General features: G+C 33.3%; 1 protein-coding gene across 1 annotated transcript; it reads right to left on the bottom strand.

Annotated features, from left to right (window-relative positions):
* Window positions 1-3,772: 3,772 nt before the first annotated feature.
* On the bottom strand, window positions 3,773-13,317 carry LOC128225913 (multiple epidermal growth factor-like domains protein 10). The gene is made up of 5 exons (XM_052935810.1): window positions 13,155-13,317; window positions 7,119-7,265; window positions 4,982-5,107; window positions 4,601-4,763; window positions 3,773-3,975 (listed from the first exon to the last, which is right to left on the bottom strand). Exons 1-5 carry the CDS (start codon window positions 13,315-13,317, stop codon window positions 3,876-3,878), a joined length of 699 nt encoding a protein of 232 aa, XP_052791770.1. The 3' UTR covers window positions 3,773-3,875.
* Between the last annotated feature and the right edge of the window lie 5,431 nt (window positions 13,318-18,748).

Raw genomic sequence — 18,748 nt, 5'->3', positions numbered from 1 at the left:
AATATTAAACAATTTTATTTGTCTTCAAGTGACAACATGATAATAATTTAATTGGCGGTAAACTTTGACAATTAAAGAAACTTTCACTGGAAGAAAAAAAATATGTATTATATCAGGTCTCGGATGGTATGAATCATTCGGGCCATGTATCCCGTAACGACCAGGCACCCCCATGTATCTTTACCTATCTGAACCCATTTTCAATAATCTATTTCATTTTCAAAGGACATGTTATATAATACTACATAAACATATAAAGTGATACTAAACGGTCGTTCCTTACGCTAAAAATAAACAGTGGCATTTTAATTTTAAACATGTGTAAATTGTGATGGTATTTTCTTGAACCTTACATTGTTTGGGCCAAAAGCATCAGTTTTTCTTTGCTTCACGTAAAGGCATAACTCGATACAACATTAATATGAAACTCCTTCTCCAGATGGCTATTCAGATAAAAGCAAAATTTATCTCATTAAATACGATCAAATAAAGACACCATTTCAGATAACATTCAATTTAAATACAGTCATACTTATATGTTACTTTAAATATTTTATTTTTATGACCAATCGATCAAGAGTGTGCGGGCCGCCTGCACGATAATGTAATATCTGCTATCCGTTATTGTACACAATTACTTCCCGTGCTATGATGCAATTATCACTACATAATCACAGCTCACTGATATATTCAAATATATACGCAAACAATAGGAAAACATTCGGACACAGTTTTTCATATTTGCGAAGTTTTATTAAGTCAACGCTCAATCTGAGCATCTGTCAAAACGAACATACACATTAGTATTACAGTGTTCGATAACCACACTGAGCAAGATGGAGGTGTCTTTTCCAGCGTTGGTTTAAACAATATTTATTTAAAAAACAAACAATTTAAGGAAACTCAAAGTTAAAGCATAAACAATAACAATTTACTGTATCCTATAAAAAAATATGTATCAGATAAATATATAGTTGTTAATGATTTAATTTGTATTCGAGAAGATGCAATCCAATACATTTTCAACGGAATATACTTATTTAAACAATAAAAAAACAAGTGAAAACAATAATAATACTTGGCTGTGGAAACGAAATTTGGGTGGCATTGTTACTATTAATGTGGTCGTCGCTTTGAAAAAAAAAATATTGGAAAGTCTGACCCGGTTATAGCCAAGATTGAATGCAATGCGAGAGTCTACCCGGGTGCACTTATAGGTTTCGAGAAGACTGCCGACGTGGATTGAGAAATAAATAACTATAACGTCAGGTGCTTGTCATTTCTGGTGCTGTATGCGCGCTAGAGAATACCAGCGATGAGATATCTGAATGATTAAAAATAAACTCTCGTTTTGGGGAATGAACCAACATTTCCGAATGCTTTCTTAAATACAATATACATTGTTATTTTAATACTCGATAAAATATCAACCTTGCTTCTGCTTTACGCTGGCGTATTTGATCTTCGTGCATAAATTTCTGCAAGAAACCGTAGGTCATGAATATGCGTCTGCTACTTATAAATAAGTATTAAAGATATAATGTTTGTGATAAATTGCTTTGTATTCTATTTGCACTGTATATATTGTATATATGCAAAGTGCCTACTGCAAATCATGTCCAAATATAAATAAAAACACACCTGATATTTTACCAATGTTCTGTTTAAATCAATACTTATTACATAATCAACATCTCGAGTAACGTATACCCTTGTTTTAATATGAAATAGACTACAGAGATAAAACCTTCATGTTTGTTTCCGAAAGAATGAGAAACATCAGGTTTATTACATTTATCTATTTGCCAGATGAAAACTGTTCAGTAAACAATTGCCAACTCTTCCTGTGAGTTTGGTTTGTGGTCACCAAGCCGGACAATTGGGTTTCCTCCGGGTACTCCGGTTTTCACCATATCACAACACCATACGTTCGCGTAAAATCGTATCACAGAAATATTAATATAATGTTGTTATAACTTTATTCACAATCGTTGTAAGATATATAAGGTTAAACTAACTCTTCCTGTTACAACGGATATGCCTAGAGTTGCCTTAGATTTTCAGTTATTTGTGAACAGCTTACTTAGCCAAACCAATGGCATTAGTTTTCTCTGGAAACCAAGCTCGTGATTTAGCAACCTTCTGTACTCCATAATAACCATCATTGGTTCATGACACTTTCAACAACTTGAACAATAGATTGTTATTAACCCTGAAATAACGTCGTGTGCTGCATGTACAAAACTCAGTTAGATGTTGGTTGGTAACACCGAGCAGCTATTTACTAGTTCACACGAACAATCGACCCTCATTCTTTATTTATTCATTTCTTTGGATGATTTTATCATATTCAGTTCTTATAACAGCAAATGCTCAGAAAAGAACAACGGGCAACTAGTCGCCTGCCGGAAAATATTCTAGAGAAAACAAACTCTCAAAAACAAGCATATAGCAAGAAAGCATCAACATTTAGTAAACTAACAATAAACAAAAAAATAGCAATAACATGCTAAATGATATCACATTTTTAACAAAACGGAAAGTTCAAGGATGTTTTATCTTGATTTGAAATTCTCCCATCTACCTAAGACTCATTTAAATGCATTTAACATTCATTTTCCTTCATTTTTGTGTTAGCACTTACGCCCTCAACATTTGTGTCCAAATATTACATTATGTTCATAAATAAATATGCATAAGTAATTAATTACACCGATCAAAAAACTAAATATAAAGATTCTTTTATGAACGTTTTTACCAATTACTACAACTAGCATTAACTAACGTGTGGTGAATGCATATTGTCGTTCAGAATAATAATTTAGGATTCAGTGCCTTTGATATCAATAATTATGCCATGATTATTTTCAAAAATAGAATACCTCCTAAGCCGGTGGTGAAAGAGTTGACACTTTGAACTAATAATTGATACCATTGAATCGCAATTTATTTAAAAACAATTATGGAAAATGAAATATAAAACTAAAAACTGACTATATCATTACTAAAACATGCAAACAAAATAGGAAAATATTGGTTAAATTATCGGTTCCAATTAACATCATTCAATTGTTGTAGAAATAATGCATACTATTCCTTATTGAAAGTGTAGCAATTGTAAAACAAATAAAGAATAAATTTCAAATAAGCAGCTCTGTAAATACGGGCCCTTGGTTTTAAGTAACAAGCACCACAAAAGTCAAATAGATAAATGTTTAATAGCGGGTGCCATATGTACATGTAGATAACAATAACAAGTTTTAACCGACAAAAACCTAAGGAATAACAACGGAGTTCATCAATTATACAAATATTAAATGCTGAAATGAAATAAAAACAATGGCTTCCATGTATAGTTAAAGACTAACATAAGTACATATTAATAGTGTTTGGTAACATAAACAGACACAAGACGCATACAATCATAACGCCATATAGACATATTGAACCATGCAATAGATAAATTTAATATCATAAGGATAAGATGGTACCATTTACATCAATTAAATCATGTAGCTCTACATTGTAATATAAGACGGCTCTTGTAATACCTGTTAATGTATCTGGGTCTCCCAACCTACATTGAAATACCATAAAACAGTTGTATAGTTCAACCAAAAGATAAGAATTAACAAAAGGTGTTCAAATATATTCAGCCTTTGATTTCACTTTTGATAAAACAGTATACGTCATACGTGTCACTCAAGCACACACATCATATAACGTGTCACTGATGCACAAGCAAAAGTGTCCGTGTCACTGAAGCACACACATAAGTATACTTGCCTCTAGAGCACACACACACGTTGCAGTTCAATTGAAATAAAGTAATATTTTCTTCGCATATTTACAAAGAGAACAATTCTTGACACGTGTCAGTTTTGGATTGTCTGGTAGATATGCTCATTGCTGTTTTTAAGTGGCATTTCATAGGGGCCTTCGTATCCTCTCCCAGTGTTAGCATATATTCTGTCCCTGAAATATGTTTTGTGTGCAATCTTACAATCTTTTTAACAAAAAAGTCATTTTAAGTATAAACGCTATCACAATATAACTATGTAAATTTGTTTTATTTTCATTTGGTTACAAGAACATTAAAAAGCAAACCCAGTAGGTCATAATTATTACCTGTAAACACCTTATGCCACACAAGATAGTATAATATAAAGTATAACAATACAAATGTATAAAACTCTGCTGTTTTACTGCAAGTGTGAACAATCTACCACACCTGGTGGCAAATCACTTAAAAGAAAAGGTTCTCTGGTGGATTTAAGACAATTTTCGATCATACTATTTAGTAGTCAAGATCTAATAAAATATTGTCATACTTGTGGACTGGATTTTAAAATATCTCAATAGTGATTTTAAATGCATCATTCTTTCGTCATGGAGAAACGTTTATGTTATAAAGAATCAATTCGTCATTAACTGAACACAGCACGTTTTGATACAGTTATTGCATTTCAAAACATTTCACTAACATATATCTAAATGTACATGTAATGCTCGCACATTATATCGAATGCAGCCTTCAGTATACTCATTATCAACTATTAGACTCAGACAGCGATATAAAAAAAAAATATGACACACTCACGGCACAACGCAAGTTGTGTCTTTTGTTTTCGATGCCGACATGTATCGTCTATATCCAAGAACACAAGCAAACACCAGTCCGAGAAGGAGAAGACAACCTCCAAGCGACCCTCCAGCCACCACGGCAACCTCAGAGATGGTAAACTTCTGCTCCTCCTTATCATCTTAAAGATTGAAGGTATTTAACTATAATTATGTTATCACTCATCGCTATATGAATGAAGTGCTACGGGTTTTCCTTAAAAAAACTGAGATTTACTCTGATTTAACCTGCAAGTCACCTTTTCGTAGTTAATAGGCTTTTAACAATCGTATTGTAACAGCTTAGTTTCCGATTTGAAATGTTTCGATAGTGACTTACATATGTTTTGTTTTCACCTACCGCAAAACTGTCCAGTCCAGCCGTCCACACAGCAATTGCATTCACCATCAACTTTTTTACATCCATATTTACATTTCTTACTGCAGCTGCTGTGGCACATGAAACCGTACGTGTCACCTGGACATTCTTTAGTGAAAAGATAAAATCGATAGGTTCAGAGAAACAGCCAAACGTATATAGACCAGTACCCAGAAACTACAGTGCCTATCCCTGTATCAATAAACTACAGAGATAATCCCAATAGTTGGCATTACACGGATCAAATAGTCTGTCATATGTCTGTCTAAACTAAACTTTAGAACATATATCTGATTAGAATTTTGGCTACCATAGATTGCTTTTGTTATTCTATTACTTTAGTTAAATATGTTTGTCATATCATGAGTCAATGTCGGGTAGTTTGTAAATTAGAATTATCTTTATAGTAAATCGGTTTTCCGGTTCAATTTTGGCATAGCTGAATATACCCGTTTGAGCCATATATATACTACCATCCGACCGGAAGTAAGTAAGTCCTTTTCCGACCACTTCGAAGCAAACTTAGGAGTAGTTAACTATAACTCGTCGTTTGAATGCTTGATTCTTGATAATCTGGCTGTCCATGTTTGAACACAGGACATTCCTCTATGTGGGGTAGAAACGCACAAGTCACTTGATATCAACCTGATTCTTAAGCGTTTCGGTTCAAGTACCAGTTACAAAGAGTATTGCGATCTAATTTGGTGAAAGGAGCTGTTGGCTAAAGACTCTTGGAAGCATGATACCTTGTAGTCACGGAACATTGCGTTTTGTGTGCTGACAAGGTTCCAAGAGTGTGATGTGGGATTGAAAGGTACGATGTGGCTATATTGTTGTTTTCTAATGTTCCAGTACAAGTAACTCGTTACATAGAGCCTTGCGCTCTAGTCTTTTGAACGGAGCTGGTTGTTAAGAAAGCCAGGAAACATGAATCAGTCTTGGTATCTGCGTTGACCTTAGTGCATTGCAATCTTTTAACAAAAGGTTCAGGTAATTTGTATCATCAACCCAAATCCCGTAATAGAAGGCATTAACGTTATTGAAACAATAAACATAATTATTGAGTGATTATTGAGATAATTCTTGTTAACCATTTAAGCTTTTTCTTATATTTTGTTCAAATTACAATGCAAATTATAAGGAAATGTATGCATAAGAGCGATAAATGTACGCTGTAAAAATCCGATTGAACATACAGCAATCACCTAAAAAATAAATACTAGATTACTTTGAATTTACAGAAATAAATTGTGTGATTTTAAATTTAGCACACAAAAGTACACTAATGGACGTGTGATATGTTAGAAAATACTGTAATGATAATGACCAAAGTACTTGGGATGTTGGTATTAACAAATATAATTGGCTGCATTCAAATCGTGAGCCAATTGTATAAAAAATAAAGGTTTAAAATTGGCCCAAATTAATGGTAAAACATTAGAAATGTTCAGACATACCATTTCGAGTTATGTTCAAGTGTGCAAACGAAATTAATAATACGCAAAAAACATTTTCGGATGGAAACACACGTTTAAACCCTAGATGTATATGACTCAAGGGGGATTGGGCGCACGGCAAAAGTTGCATTCTAACGTTGCGCTCCCTCTAACGTAGCCCGACACTGACCATTGTTCTTCCTTTTGTGAAATGTTCATAAATATAAACAAAAATGAACAAATTCATTGTTGCCAGCATAATGAATTTTTAAATTTAAACCGGGCGCTGTTTTGCCATAAAGAAAAGGCATTCATTATTTCGCCACAATACTGGGTGCAGTGACTGCCATAATTTCCATTTGTGCATGCTTTATAAGAAATGAACGAAAGAAGCCCATCGAAAAATTATTTCATACGACTTGTAATGACGACGAGTATGCTTAAAACAGTTTAAACGCATAAGGCCATACAAATGTACCATTAATAGCGCATCCAACATTGCGGTTATCAAATCATCCTGCCTCCTTAAATGATGTAACATCCTCGAGGTGGTACATTTATTTTTATTTCATTCATCAGAACAATAAAATAATTATTATCAATGTGCATTATTAACGCAAACTGTGCTCACCTCAATAAAACCATAATCGAATGTACAAAAAAAACAACATATCAATACTTACGAGTTTTACACTTTGGGTCGATCAGAAAAGTATAACCAGGCTTGCATCCAAGGTTGCACATTCCACTGACATGGTGACATTCATCAGCGATACACTGTTGACTACAATTGCTTGAGCATTTGTCGCCATAATTGCCGGTGCGGCATCCTTAAAACATGAAAAAACGATTGACAAATTGTATCCATTGGTACATCCTTAAACTAAAGTTTCGCGATTTTGATGTGTCGCCTGTCGGCAGCGCCCAATGCTGACGTGGCAATAGCAACAGGGGTCATTTACTGATCATAGCCAATATACATGCTCATGCACAGCCTGAAGACTTTACAACACTCCATACACAAGTAAATCATCGGAAACCTATTTTCCGTCGTATGTAAAGCATGGCAGACAAATTTAGATTATTTTGTTCAGCGTTTATACACCGCAATCCTTGTTCGCATCTTCGACTGCACGAACTCATTTACAAGCAAACACATTTGAATAAAATGCAGTAATGTATATATATATATATATATATATATATATATATATATATATATATATATATATATATATATATATATATATATATATATATATATATATACATTACAATGTATATATATGCACGACAAGGACGACGAAGCGGACGAGGAAGACACTCTGGACATAGTTATCCCTATGTGTTTGACATTATTCGGAGGTGACACCAACAAAAACTATTTTACCTACTTTAATATCTACTGATATGACTGTAGGAAACTGGAAGGGTTTTGAAATTTATAACGTATGAATTATTCAGTGAAACAAGCAATTAGAATACCAAGATTATATTACCTTTGTCACATTTATCTCCTGTGTATCCTTCTTCACAGCCGCTGCCTAAGCAATTGCCATCAGTTTTTCTACATGGTGGCTGTTTACATTGTCCACAAACCTTTTTGCAATTATCGTAAAATCCAGGTTGGCATTCTAAAATACAATCAATTTTATTGGTATGTAAAACTACCATTCACATAAATATTATTGATACGTGCTATTAAATCAAATAATCAATTCTTCTTGGTCAGAAGCATTAGAAATTCATTTGATTTCTCATTTAATATTCAACATATATCATATTTACATAATATATCAAGAACATATGTATGCTTAAACATTTCCATGTTGTGTAGAAAAAAACACAATTTTCTATCGTGCGCGCGCGCGCACACACACGCACACGCACACACACACACACACGCGCACAAGTGATGCCCCCTTTTATCTTCAAAATATTACTTTATTTATTTGAGGATAACAAACAATAATGTGATATGCGTTTTTTTAGGCCAGACGTGTCTTTCTATGTATATTAGTAGTTTAGAATAGTAATTACTTCCCATTAATTTCTATGGGTCTTATACTAATCATTTATGATGCTATTTGCTCTTCTATTTTGATTCTTAATTTCAGATAATGCAAAAATGCATCGAAAGATAATTGTCTGTCATTACATTTTGTTGAATTGATATAAAATTTCATTAAGATAATTAAAAAAATACAGATGTTACTCTACTTTCCGTTTTCACTATTCCCAATAGGGCTTCGTGTTTATAAATTGTTGCATTCATTACATTACAATTCATAACGGGAATGAAATAAGAATTTTGATTTTTACTCCATTTAGATGGGAACAAATATTTTATTCGGACTTTAAAGAAAGTACAATTTTTCCTGTATAAATTTTAGTAGAATTGCTTATTTTTTGTTCATTTTGTAAATATCCAATTGTAAAACATACATCCGTTTTAATTTAGTCTAGACAAACATTCAACTTATGAACTTTATGTTTATGCATATAAATTTGCATGTAAATAGTCCAATGGACAGGCAATTGTCATTGAAGGAGTACGTTACCGGATGAGCAGTTCGTGTTTATGGTAAAGTCGAATCCTGGTTTGCATCCTTGCACACAGGTGCCGTCCTCTGCGTTGCAATTATCATCCCTACACTTTTGTGAGCATTTTTTGCTGCAATTTGGTCCAAAATAGCCCTGTTTACATACTGTAATAAAATTAAATATACATTTCATGTAGGTTTAGATATTTGGTAAACACATGTCATAATTTAGGTTCTGTTGAAAAGTTCCAAAAAGGAATCAATAGAGGGTTGTGATTTATTTTACTCCATTTCGATGAAAACACACTTGTATTGTTCTGAATTTTGTGAAAATACAATTTGCCTCAATAAATGTGTAATAGATTGTATATTTATTGTATCTCTGACATTAAAAAAACAAACATATAACAGTATATCCTTTATCCTGACAAAGTTTTAATCATTAAGGTCATGTTTATGTATATAAATGTGCACACTAGTATTCCAATGGACAAGACGTTGGCATTTACGGAGTACACATTACCAGATGAGCAGTTTGGGTTTATTGTAAAATCGAATCCAGATTTGCATCCTAGCACGCAGTTGCCGTCCTGTGCGTTGCAAATTTCGTACCTACAATTCTGCGAACAATATTTGCTGCAATTTTGTCCATAATATCCTTGTCTACAGACTGAAACAAAATTTAATAGACCAGAATAGTTGTTCTAAATGTTTGATAATATTTAAATCATAATCATGGTTTTGTTAAAAAGTTGCAAACGGGAATCAATTCAGGGTTTTGATTCTTTGTTCCCCATTTTGATAAGATGAAACTACCAGCATCATGATTTCAACAAAACAAACAACTTTGCCAAAACAAATGTGTTGCAGTTTTGGCCATATTTAGAGCTTTTGTCAGCTGTCTCATTAAAAGGAACATAAATAAGTATTACCTCAGTCATAGAAAAATCCGATTATTAACGTTATGTTTGTGCATATAATTTGGACACGAATATTCTTAATCAATGACATTAACGGAGTAACTTACCAGATGAGCAGTTCTTGTTCATTGTAAAATCAAATCCTGGTTTGCAGCCTAGCAGACAGTTGCCGTCCACTGCGTTGCAATTATCATCCCTACAATTCTGTGAGCACTCTTTGCTGCAATTTTGTCCAAAATAGCCTTGTATACAGACTGTAACAAAATTCAACAGACTTTCATCATAGTGGTAAACATTTGATAAATAACGAAATTAATCAGTAAGGTTCTGTTGAGAATATCCAAAAAGGGAATCAATTAAGGGTTTCGATCTTAATTTCGATTTTACTCCATTTTGAAGTGAACAAACGTTTATCTTACTCTTTTGTAAAATAATACAATTTTGCCACATTATATGTGTATTAGATTGTCTATTACTTGTAGATGTCACATTATAAAACAAATCTGTATAACCTGAGTCTTTACAATGATTCACATTATTGAAGTCATGTGTATAATTTAAAATTGCGCACAAATATTCCAAGGCACAAAACACTGGTGTTAACGGAATACATTACCCCGTAAGCAATTCATGTTCAATACAAAATCGAATCCTGGTTTACATCCTAAAACACAGTTGCCGTCTTGTGCGTTGCAAATGTCGTTTCTACAATTCTGTGAACATTCTTCGCCGCAATTTTGTCCATGAAACCCTCGTGAACAGACTGTTACAGAATTCAACATATTAATAACGCGGTTATATGATTTGCTAAAAGATAACAACATCATGTTTCAGGTTTTGGGATTTATATCATTAATGTTCTTAGTCGTAAGTTGAAATAATCGTATCATAATTTGGTTATTTTTCTATGCATTGAGCAACATTTCTAATCGGTCACCTTATATCTGTAAAATGTATTGGCTGATATATTGTTGAGATAATTCATTAAATTTGTTTTAAAGTCTCGGCAATGATGTATATTCCGAATGTTACCATATATAGTAAAAACATAGGTAATATTGAAATACGAGTATATATGCAGAAAGCATATAGCCATTACATATCAAAATATATGAAGTATTGTTGAGGCAAAAGTATTGAAAACACACCTTGATTATAATTGTTTAAATATTATTTAAATAAATTCGTGCCCCTTTAACTTATTAATTTCATTTCAACTGTCATAAAATTAAATGAAGCATCGCTGGCATTGCCAAGAGTGACTTTCTTCCATCTTTGAGATCAAGATCCTTAAATGAAACACGATCATCATATACTACTTGAAATATTTAACATGCCACTGAAAGCCAGTAGTCACGTACTGTTAAGGAATAAAAATAGTAGAGTGCCATTGATAGTATTTTGAACAAAATTACTTATTTATTATAAATAGGTACATCTGTACAGGTCGTTGGTTTAACTTGTTATGGCACATGTTTTAATATTGGCCCTATATATATATATCTGTATAGGATCTATATCCTATATATATTAAGATTTTAAAATGGGCATTTATGAAATGAACGTATAAAAAGTCCAAGTTATACTCATTTATAATATGAGCTAGATTGTTGAAACAGCTGTAGCTGAATTACTCGCGATTCCGTTTACTTGGATGCAAAGCCTGATCTGGTTTCAGGGGAAAGTATCACTGTCTAGAGTAGGACAACTATACCACTAAACTACTCTCATCGTCAAGACCACTCGTACCCACTAGTGTCTTTGTAATTTTATAATTGATATAAATCTTAGATTTTGCCATCCTAGATAACATTTTATCACATTTATCATGTCAATTGCATACAAATCGGTCAAAAATGAAGGGTTATTTTGATAGTTGACCACGTAATGTTTTTCTACAGTAAGTTGGTCATGTTATCGGGAAAAAGGACCCCATTTATATTCTAAAATGTCAGGGGAAAAGCGCAGACAGTGCTTCAGAATCTCCTCAATACTCTACCAACTACCGACCTCATCGACCTTATGCAAGGAAAAGTTCATCACACATTATAATGGCATTGGCAAAAATTCTACATGTACACTTAATCCACTCAGAAAGGCTGAAAATGTGCAGCAGTAAACGACAGTTACTTCCATTTCGGTGCTAAATGACAACATCCCACATACAAATAAGTTCTCTTTTTGCCGGTGCAGTTCTAACCCCAATCCACATTTTTCTTTACTATCAACATCAAAATCCATTGAAAATGGGACGATTGTAATCTTGTTTGATTTGTGTAGGCTGTGCAAAATAATTGTTAAATGATTTGATTATGTTTAGTGACTGTATGTGCCGATGTCAAGAGTAAAAACTGTTGTGCCTTCTTTTTATAAATGTTCTTGATAATTTTAAGGTAATCTACGTTGTTTTTTATAAACATTGGCTCACAAAATAAATTTCCCCGCCTCGCCATAAAAACTTTATCCATCCACGGCACTAATCTAGTATTTATGTATATTTATACACAAAAATATAGTGTAATGGATATCGAGGCTATTGTTAAACACAATATTGATACATACACAATATTAATACATTTAAGGAAATACCAGTTTCACATGTAGGTAGCTCCCAACCCGGTTCACAAACGGTGCAGTTGCCAGAAATAACTTCACATTGGTTCTTACAATGACATCTTCGCAAACATTTGTCACCAAAATATCCAGACGGACAGGCTGTAATAATTTGAAAAAAAACATGTTGAAATAAGGTACCACGTTCAAGCCAAGACATGTGAAATCATCCATTTATGAAAACTTATCATGTTTTTATGGCTTCTCTAGTTGTTCTACATAGATTTGGGAGTATATAGCAAATGCTTCAATTTGTTTGTTAAAAATAATGGACTTAAACATTGTAGATCACGGTTATATAAGGAATAATGTAAATCATATTGGGCACATATTAAACGGAAACTGATTGAAAAGAGAATCAGAAATTCGGATACTCAAGCTTAATTTGTCTGCCTACAACTTTACTGAATCTTTTTGGGATATATTTTGAAAATTTGTATATTCTTTCATGTTAACAAATACTATGACAAACTATTTTTATCTTTGGAGCCGCTACTGTCAATTGTTTCAGCAGTTTGTACACATAACACAACATTCAACTTGTCGATACCGACAACGTAGGAGAGTGCTTTAAAAGTACGAATATCATGCCCTGCAAATAAAGTGGTAAACAATGATACATAAATCTCACAAAAAGTCTTACTTGCTCCAAATACTTCAACTTCACAAATAGTCATCACGTCTATAGTAAACGCTTGTTTTATGTTGATATACTGGGCAATCCTAGGAGTGTCATTAAACTGCACGATTAACCCAATAGTACTCACATCAGGTGAGTGAACGACTGTACCACTGTTATTTCTCATCGTGTCGTTACTTATATAAGCGGCAAGGTTTCGACTCTGTTCTAATGCGGTATCTGTTATAAAATAAAATAAAGCTGCGTCCAACGATGCTTCCTTATTGCAACCCCGGCCTCGGTCCTAATACCGTCAGAAATGGGACTTTCATCCCGTGCCAATGCCAGACCGTTATAAAACCTTTAACAAATTCTATCATTAACGGGCATGTTAATAATTAAACTTTTGATATCGAAATGAAATTAAGTAAAAGGGCAATGGTTAAAGCAGTCGTAAATAACCGATAACTTGAAGAAAGTAATTTTTTGTTGAAAGATTTTACTATTTGACGTGAACCATATACCTTTAAATCGAAATAGGCTAAACGGACCCGCATAGAATAAAACGAATGAATGTTTTAACAATATCGGTACAGGGATAGAAATTGCTTATATAATGTTTCCACGATCTTCATAGCGTTGTGTTCGCTATTACTACTGTTTGGAAATGAGCCCACTTATACCCACCAATTGAATCGTAAATTGTGTTGCCACTTGAAACCGACTATTCGAAAGGACACATTGACAGTGACGAGCACGTTTCGTAAAATTTGTTGGCAAACGGCAGTGAAAACATATGAAATAAAATGGACTTTTAACTTTCTGATTTGATAATGAACACTTGGATGTCGTCTGATTATTAATACCATAGTGTTTTATTCACTATTAAAACTCATTTAATAAAAAATATATGGGTTTCTATATAATGAGTGACATGAACAGGACAAGCGCCAAATGTCTCAATGTTAAAATCTAAGAGCTTATGCATTACATGAACAGACGCTGCAGCAATTTCTGTCTCATAGTCATAGAAGGGACACGATAAAAAGAGAAACAGATTGATATCCTTCCTAACACAAATGGAAGATATACATATAACAAACGTAATTGTAAAGTTGTGATACAATTTGAATCATTTTCGTCAACAACTTATAAATGGTTAATTGACCATTTACGCTATCAGTGTGTAAACCATGTGATAAATTACGTCATATATGCTACGTCGGAAGGCAACATTTTACCTAAATTAAAGACTTAAATCAAAGTTAACATTTCTTTAACTACACCAATTTAGATAAAACAAAGGGCAGTCTATGCCGGTTACAGAGCCCAACCTTCGTCGAAGTGTTTTAAAAAACTAAACTTTCAATCAAACTCTGGTAAAAAAACCGATGGGGGGCTCCGTAAGCGGCGTAGACTGCGCTATATTTCATTTAAAATGGTGAAGAAATGGTGAAGTAATCCTTGTTTAAAGACTTCATCCGAAGCAAAATATTGCCTTCCGACGTAGCATTTATGACGCAATTTATCATGTGGTATACACACACTGGCTATTACAAGCATGTTGATTTAAACATTAACATTATTAATTACCCGTCATTGGACGGAAATGTTCATTAGACTCCCTGTTAAGGTGTATTTTTTACACAGTTGGTTAAACAAGCTAGAGTATTTTCGGACGAGAGTGATTTCCGTAGTAAACTGATGACTGTTACACTGTTAAAGCAAGGTGCTAGATATAATAAATTGACGTTAACATGTCCACTGTTCTTCAATCAGAAATACAACTCATTTTCTAATTAATATGAAATAGAAATACATCCTTAAAATCATGATCGCTAATGGAGTAACCCATCCTGACCTATACGGCGATGTTCGAAAAACAATATGCGTAATTCTTCAGATAGAATAGCTGATCGGCTCAATGACCTTTCAAAACATCTTTAAACAGGCATTATACCTATTTTACATGATACCCGTGAGTATTTGATGAAGAAATTCCTTACGAAAGGCGAAATGCATGATGTTCTCAACCCTGCGATTTTTATTGAATCCCATTTATTACATTGATTAATTTTAGCGGGCGGTTGACTACTTTTGTGACGTTCTTATTTTTATTCCATGAATGCAGTTAACTCTAGCTTCAGTAATACAATTTAAGTAAATAGACCCATTTTGTTCGACTTCGGTGAGCTTTGACGTCCTTGAATAGGTTTGTAAGGGACATTATTTTATCCGTTTATCCGTCTTCAGACAGGCAACCATGTTTCATATATAATAGGCTAATCTCCGGGTTTAGGAGTCAATCCGTTTTTACTTTTAGCCGTGTTGATCCCATACATATTTGACAGCATGTTTTATTACTTGTGTTTGTTATAAGTGTGACTCCTCGTTTGCACAGGGAAACACTCAAAACAATCAGTTTTAAACCTTTAATGACAAATCAAATGCGAGCAATTTCGGATAGCTGTCTTGTATTGTAACTTTAAGGAGTACATAGTGTTGCTCCAACTATGAATGACCTCACAGTCAGTGTAATATCTAAATCTGTTTTGTAATTAACATTATCATTGAGAACTGATTACAACTGATGTTAAAACTAGCAGGAAGATGAAGATGTAAAGATAAACATACTTTTAATGTATTACATTAATAACCAATTGAATTTGGTCTTCCTTTTTGTTCTCATGATAATCTATTTAAAGTTTGGTATTGTTTCCGCACTTGATTTTTCTACGCCCAGCAATCACAATTATTATATTGGCGTAAATACGTTTACTCGCTAAAGTTGCGGTTGACCCTAAACACTGCGAAATTTATATACCTTTCAACATGTACTTATTTGCAAATATCAAGCGATATTGCTTCCTTTCTGAAGTAAAATCCTTGTGTCTTATTTTCAGACAGGCTAATTTTCGTTTTGTTTGGATTTGTAGTATGGCTGTGTTAACCTTATGTTGTGACAGATGCTTCAATAAATATAAATGTAAATTATGCAATGCGTTCTGCTTCGACCTGATTCATTAAAGTTGATGTTACTTATCAAATTTATTCATGGTATTTCGTTAATGCAATTAAGCTTGGATGTATCATACAGTAATGAGTTATAACGGGCGATGTTCTTTAACTTGTTGATAATACGGTATACATGTTTATATTTGGTGAGTATGGATACTACTCTGCGCTTACAAAATATAACTATATCTATGTTGTTTAGTAGGTATATTTTGGAATTTAAAACTGTGTACTCTTTTGTTGTTTTTCTCCCGATACATGTTGGAAATAAAATACTTGTTTCTCAATGCTTTAAATAACAAATGCACCAGCATGAAATTATAGCAATTTATTACATCATACATGTTTCATCAGTACTGTCTATTTAAACACATTTAGAATACCGTTTAGTAAAGCATAGATCTTTAACTAGCAAAATAACTTTAATTTTTTATGATAAACATACTTTCAATGTATTGCACAAATTGTCAATTGAATTCGGTCGTTCTGTTTGCGATTAAATGAAATATATGAACTGCCTACTCACAAATAATCAGACATGCAATATTATATAATGCAAATGCGGCGACTTCGGTGATTTGCAGTATTGTGTATATGTAAAACTATGCCTTGCTTACAAAATAAATGACTACCTCATACGTACCATAACGACCGCTGACTTGTATAGATCCAATCATATGCTTGGACCCAAAATTCATCTCCCACCAATGTGTAAATCGATTAAAATGTGTAATACTACATGTGCATGTATATTTCTCTTCCTGGAATATTTTAACACCATCGAAGGCTTTCTCTGCTGAACAGGACTGGTATGTTGAGGATTGATATGCGCTTCCATTCACTTTATACCGAATGGCTGGATTTAAAATAAAATAAAAAAAAGGTTTCCCAAACTGATCTATAAATACACCAGACAGATCCTTTAACAGTACGTATGGGCGGAAAAGCATGATCAAGGAGATCTTAAAAACCAACATGTCTCTCATTTGTATGATACATAGCAAATAATGTTTGCAAAATAGATATCTGACACAGTTATTTTCATTAAAACGCAAACATCAAGTCAAATTCCTTTTGATACTTTTAAGTGTTTGATTGCCATTGCTTGTGGAGTGAAAAAAATAGTGAAAGGACTGAGAATCTTCACAATGCGAAAGGTTTTAGAAAGGTCGATAGATAGTACAATTCAAAATGGATTTAAAAGTAAAATCCGGTTTCGAATTATAATAACGCCGGTAACCAGGTTTGCCTAGTTATCAGGCAATGCAGCATGTCAGAAACTCGGATTTCCCAAAGCAGTATTCGTTTTTCCTGCAAACCTTTATACCAATTATTGAGCACGTCAAGGGTTAACTTATTCGAAGAAAACAACGTTTTCTTATACTTTTGCTTACTATTTTCAAGTGGTGCATCTAGGAGTGAACATATACTTATTTGTATTTGTTTAGTAACGTATTTTCAAAAACAATCAACCCGACACAATGCTTACTACGCTCTATTTGTTAATCAATACAGGAGATTGTATCTGAACACATAATAGTAGTGAAAATGATATGGTATTTTACCCAAACATAACAACAATATGATTCACCCGAACTTGCTAGGCTGGACATCAGTTTACGTTGGGTATTCTCATTGCAAACCTTAGTTTGTTTTCTGTGACAAAAAACCGCGAACAATTTTGTTCATCTTTAAAGGAAGTCACAATGTTCTCATTTTTCGACGAAATCGCTTACGGCTAATTTAGTACGATCACATATCTTCACTAAAAGGAAGCGAAACAAGTTAAACATGTTTTTTATATATACAAGTTGTAAGTTCGCATGCATCGAATATGTATTGTGTAAACGTATTAAGTATAACAAACCGCGTTCCTTTAGTTTCGTAAAGGAATAATCCTCGAATTGCCATGTGGCTCCCATACCCAAAAGCGAAGACTACACTAATATTTTGCGCTTATGGAATAAGATAATCAATCGGAGTCATATCACACGACTGCAACAGTTTTGCACCAAGTTTAAACACTTTCCACAGCTGTATTGTTTGTTGCATTGTATTTTATGTTTTGAAAAGCATACAACTTCTTTACGGTTTTAGAACATATTGTTGAGAAAATCATTATAAATATGAAGAACTTTAAACACTTAAATATCGATCAAATAACTATAATTCTCTATAAGGAATTGACAGTGAGCCTGAAAAAGAAGTACCAGGGGTGCAGTCCAAGTATCTTCTACATTAGTTAAATAACACTTTTTAGAGAATTTCAAATATAATTTTCATTTATAAATCTCAAGTTGTTCTATAAAACAGCACAGGTACTACTATAGCTATCGTGTGCGATGATAGTTGGAATTGCACCATTCGGCACCATTGCAATTACTTACAAGCACGGACATCCTGCGTCGTGCTTAGTAACTACATCGACTATGAAACACATTTAAGCCGATTTTGTGGTCACAATGCTGCCAAACATTGTGAATTTGTTTTAAAGTCTATGAATGATTGAATTCAATTTGTTAGGCATTCATAGTTTCCTTCGAACAGAAAGCTGTCAGCTGAAAGACTATAAATTGATACTTATGAAAATTGTCAGAACAAGA

The sequence above is a fragment of the Mya arenaria genome, chromosome 3 (assembly GCF_026914265.1).
Source record: "Mya arenaria isolate MELC-2E11 chromosome 3, ASM2691426v1".
NCBI lineage: Eukaryota > Metazoa > Mollusca > Bivalvia > Myida > Myidae > Mya > Mya arenaria.
This window is presented reverse-complemented; position numbering and strand designations above follow the sequence as displayed.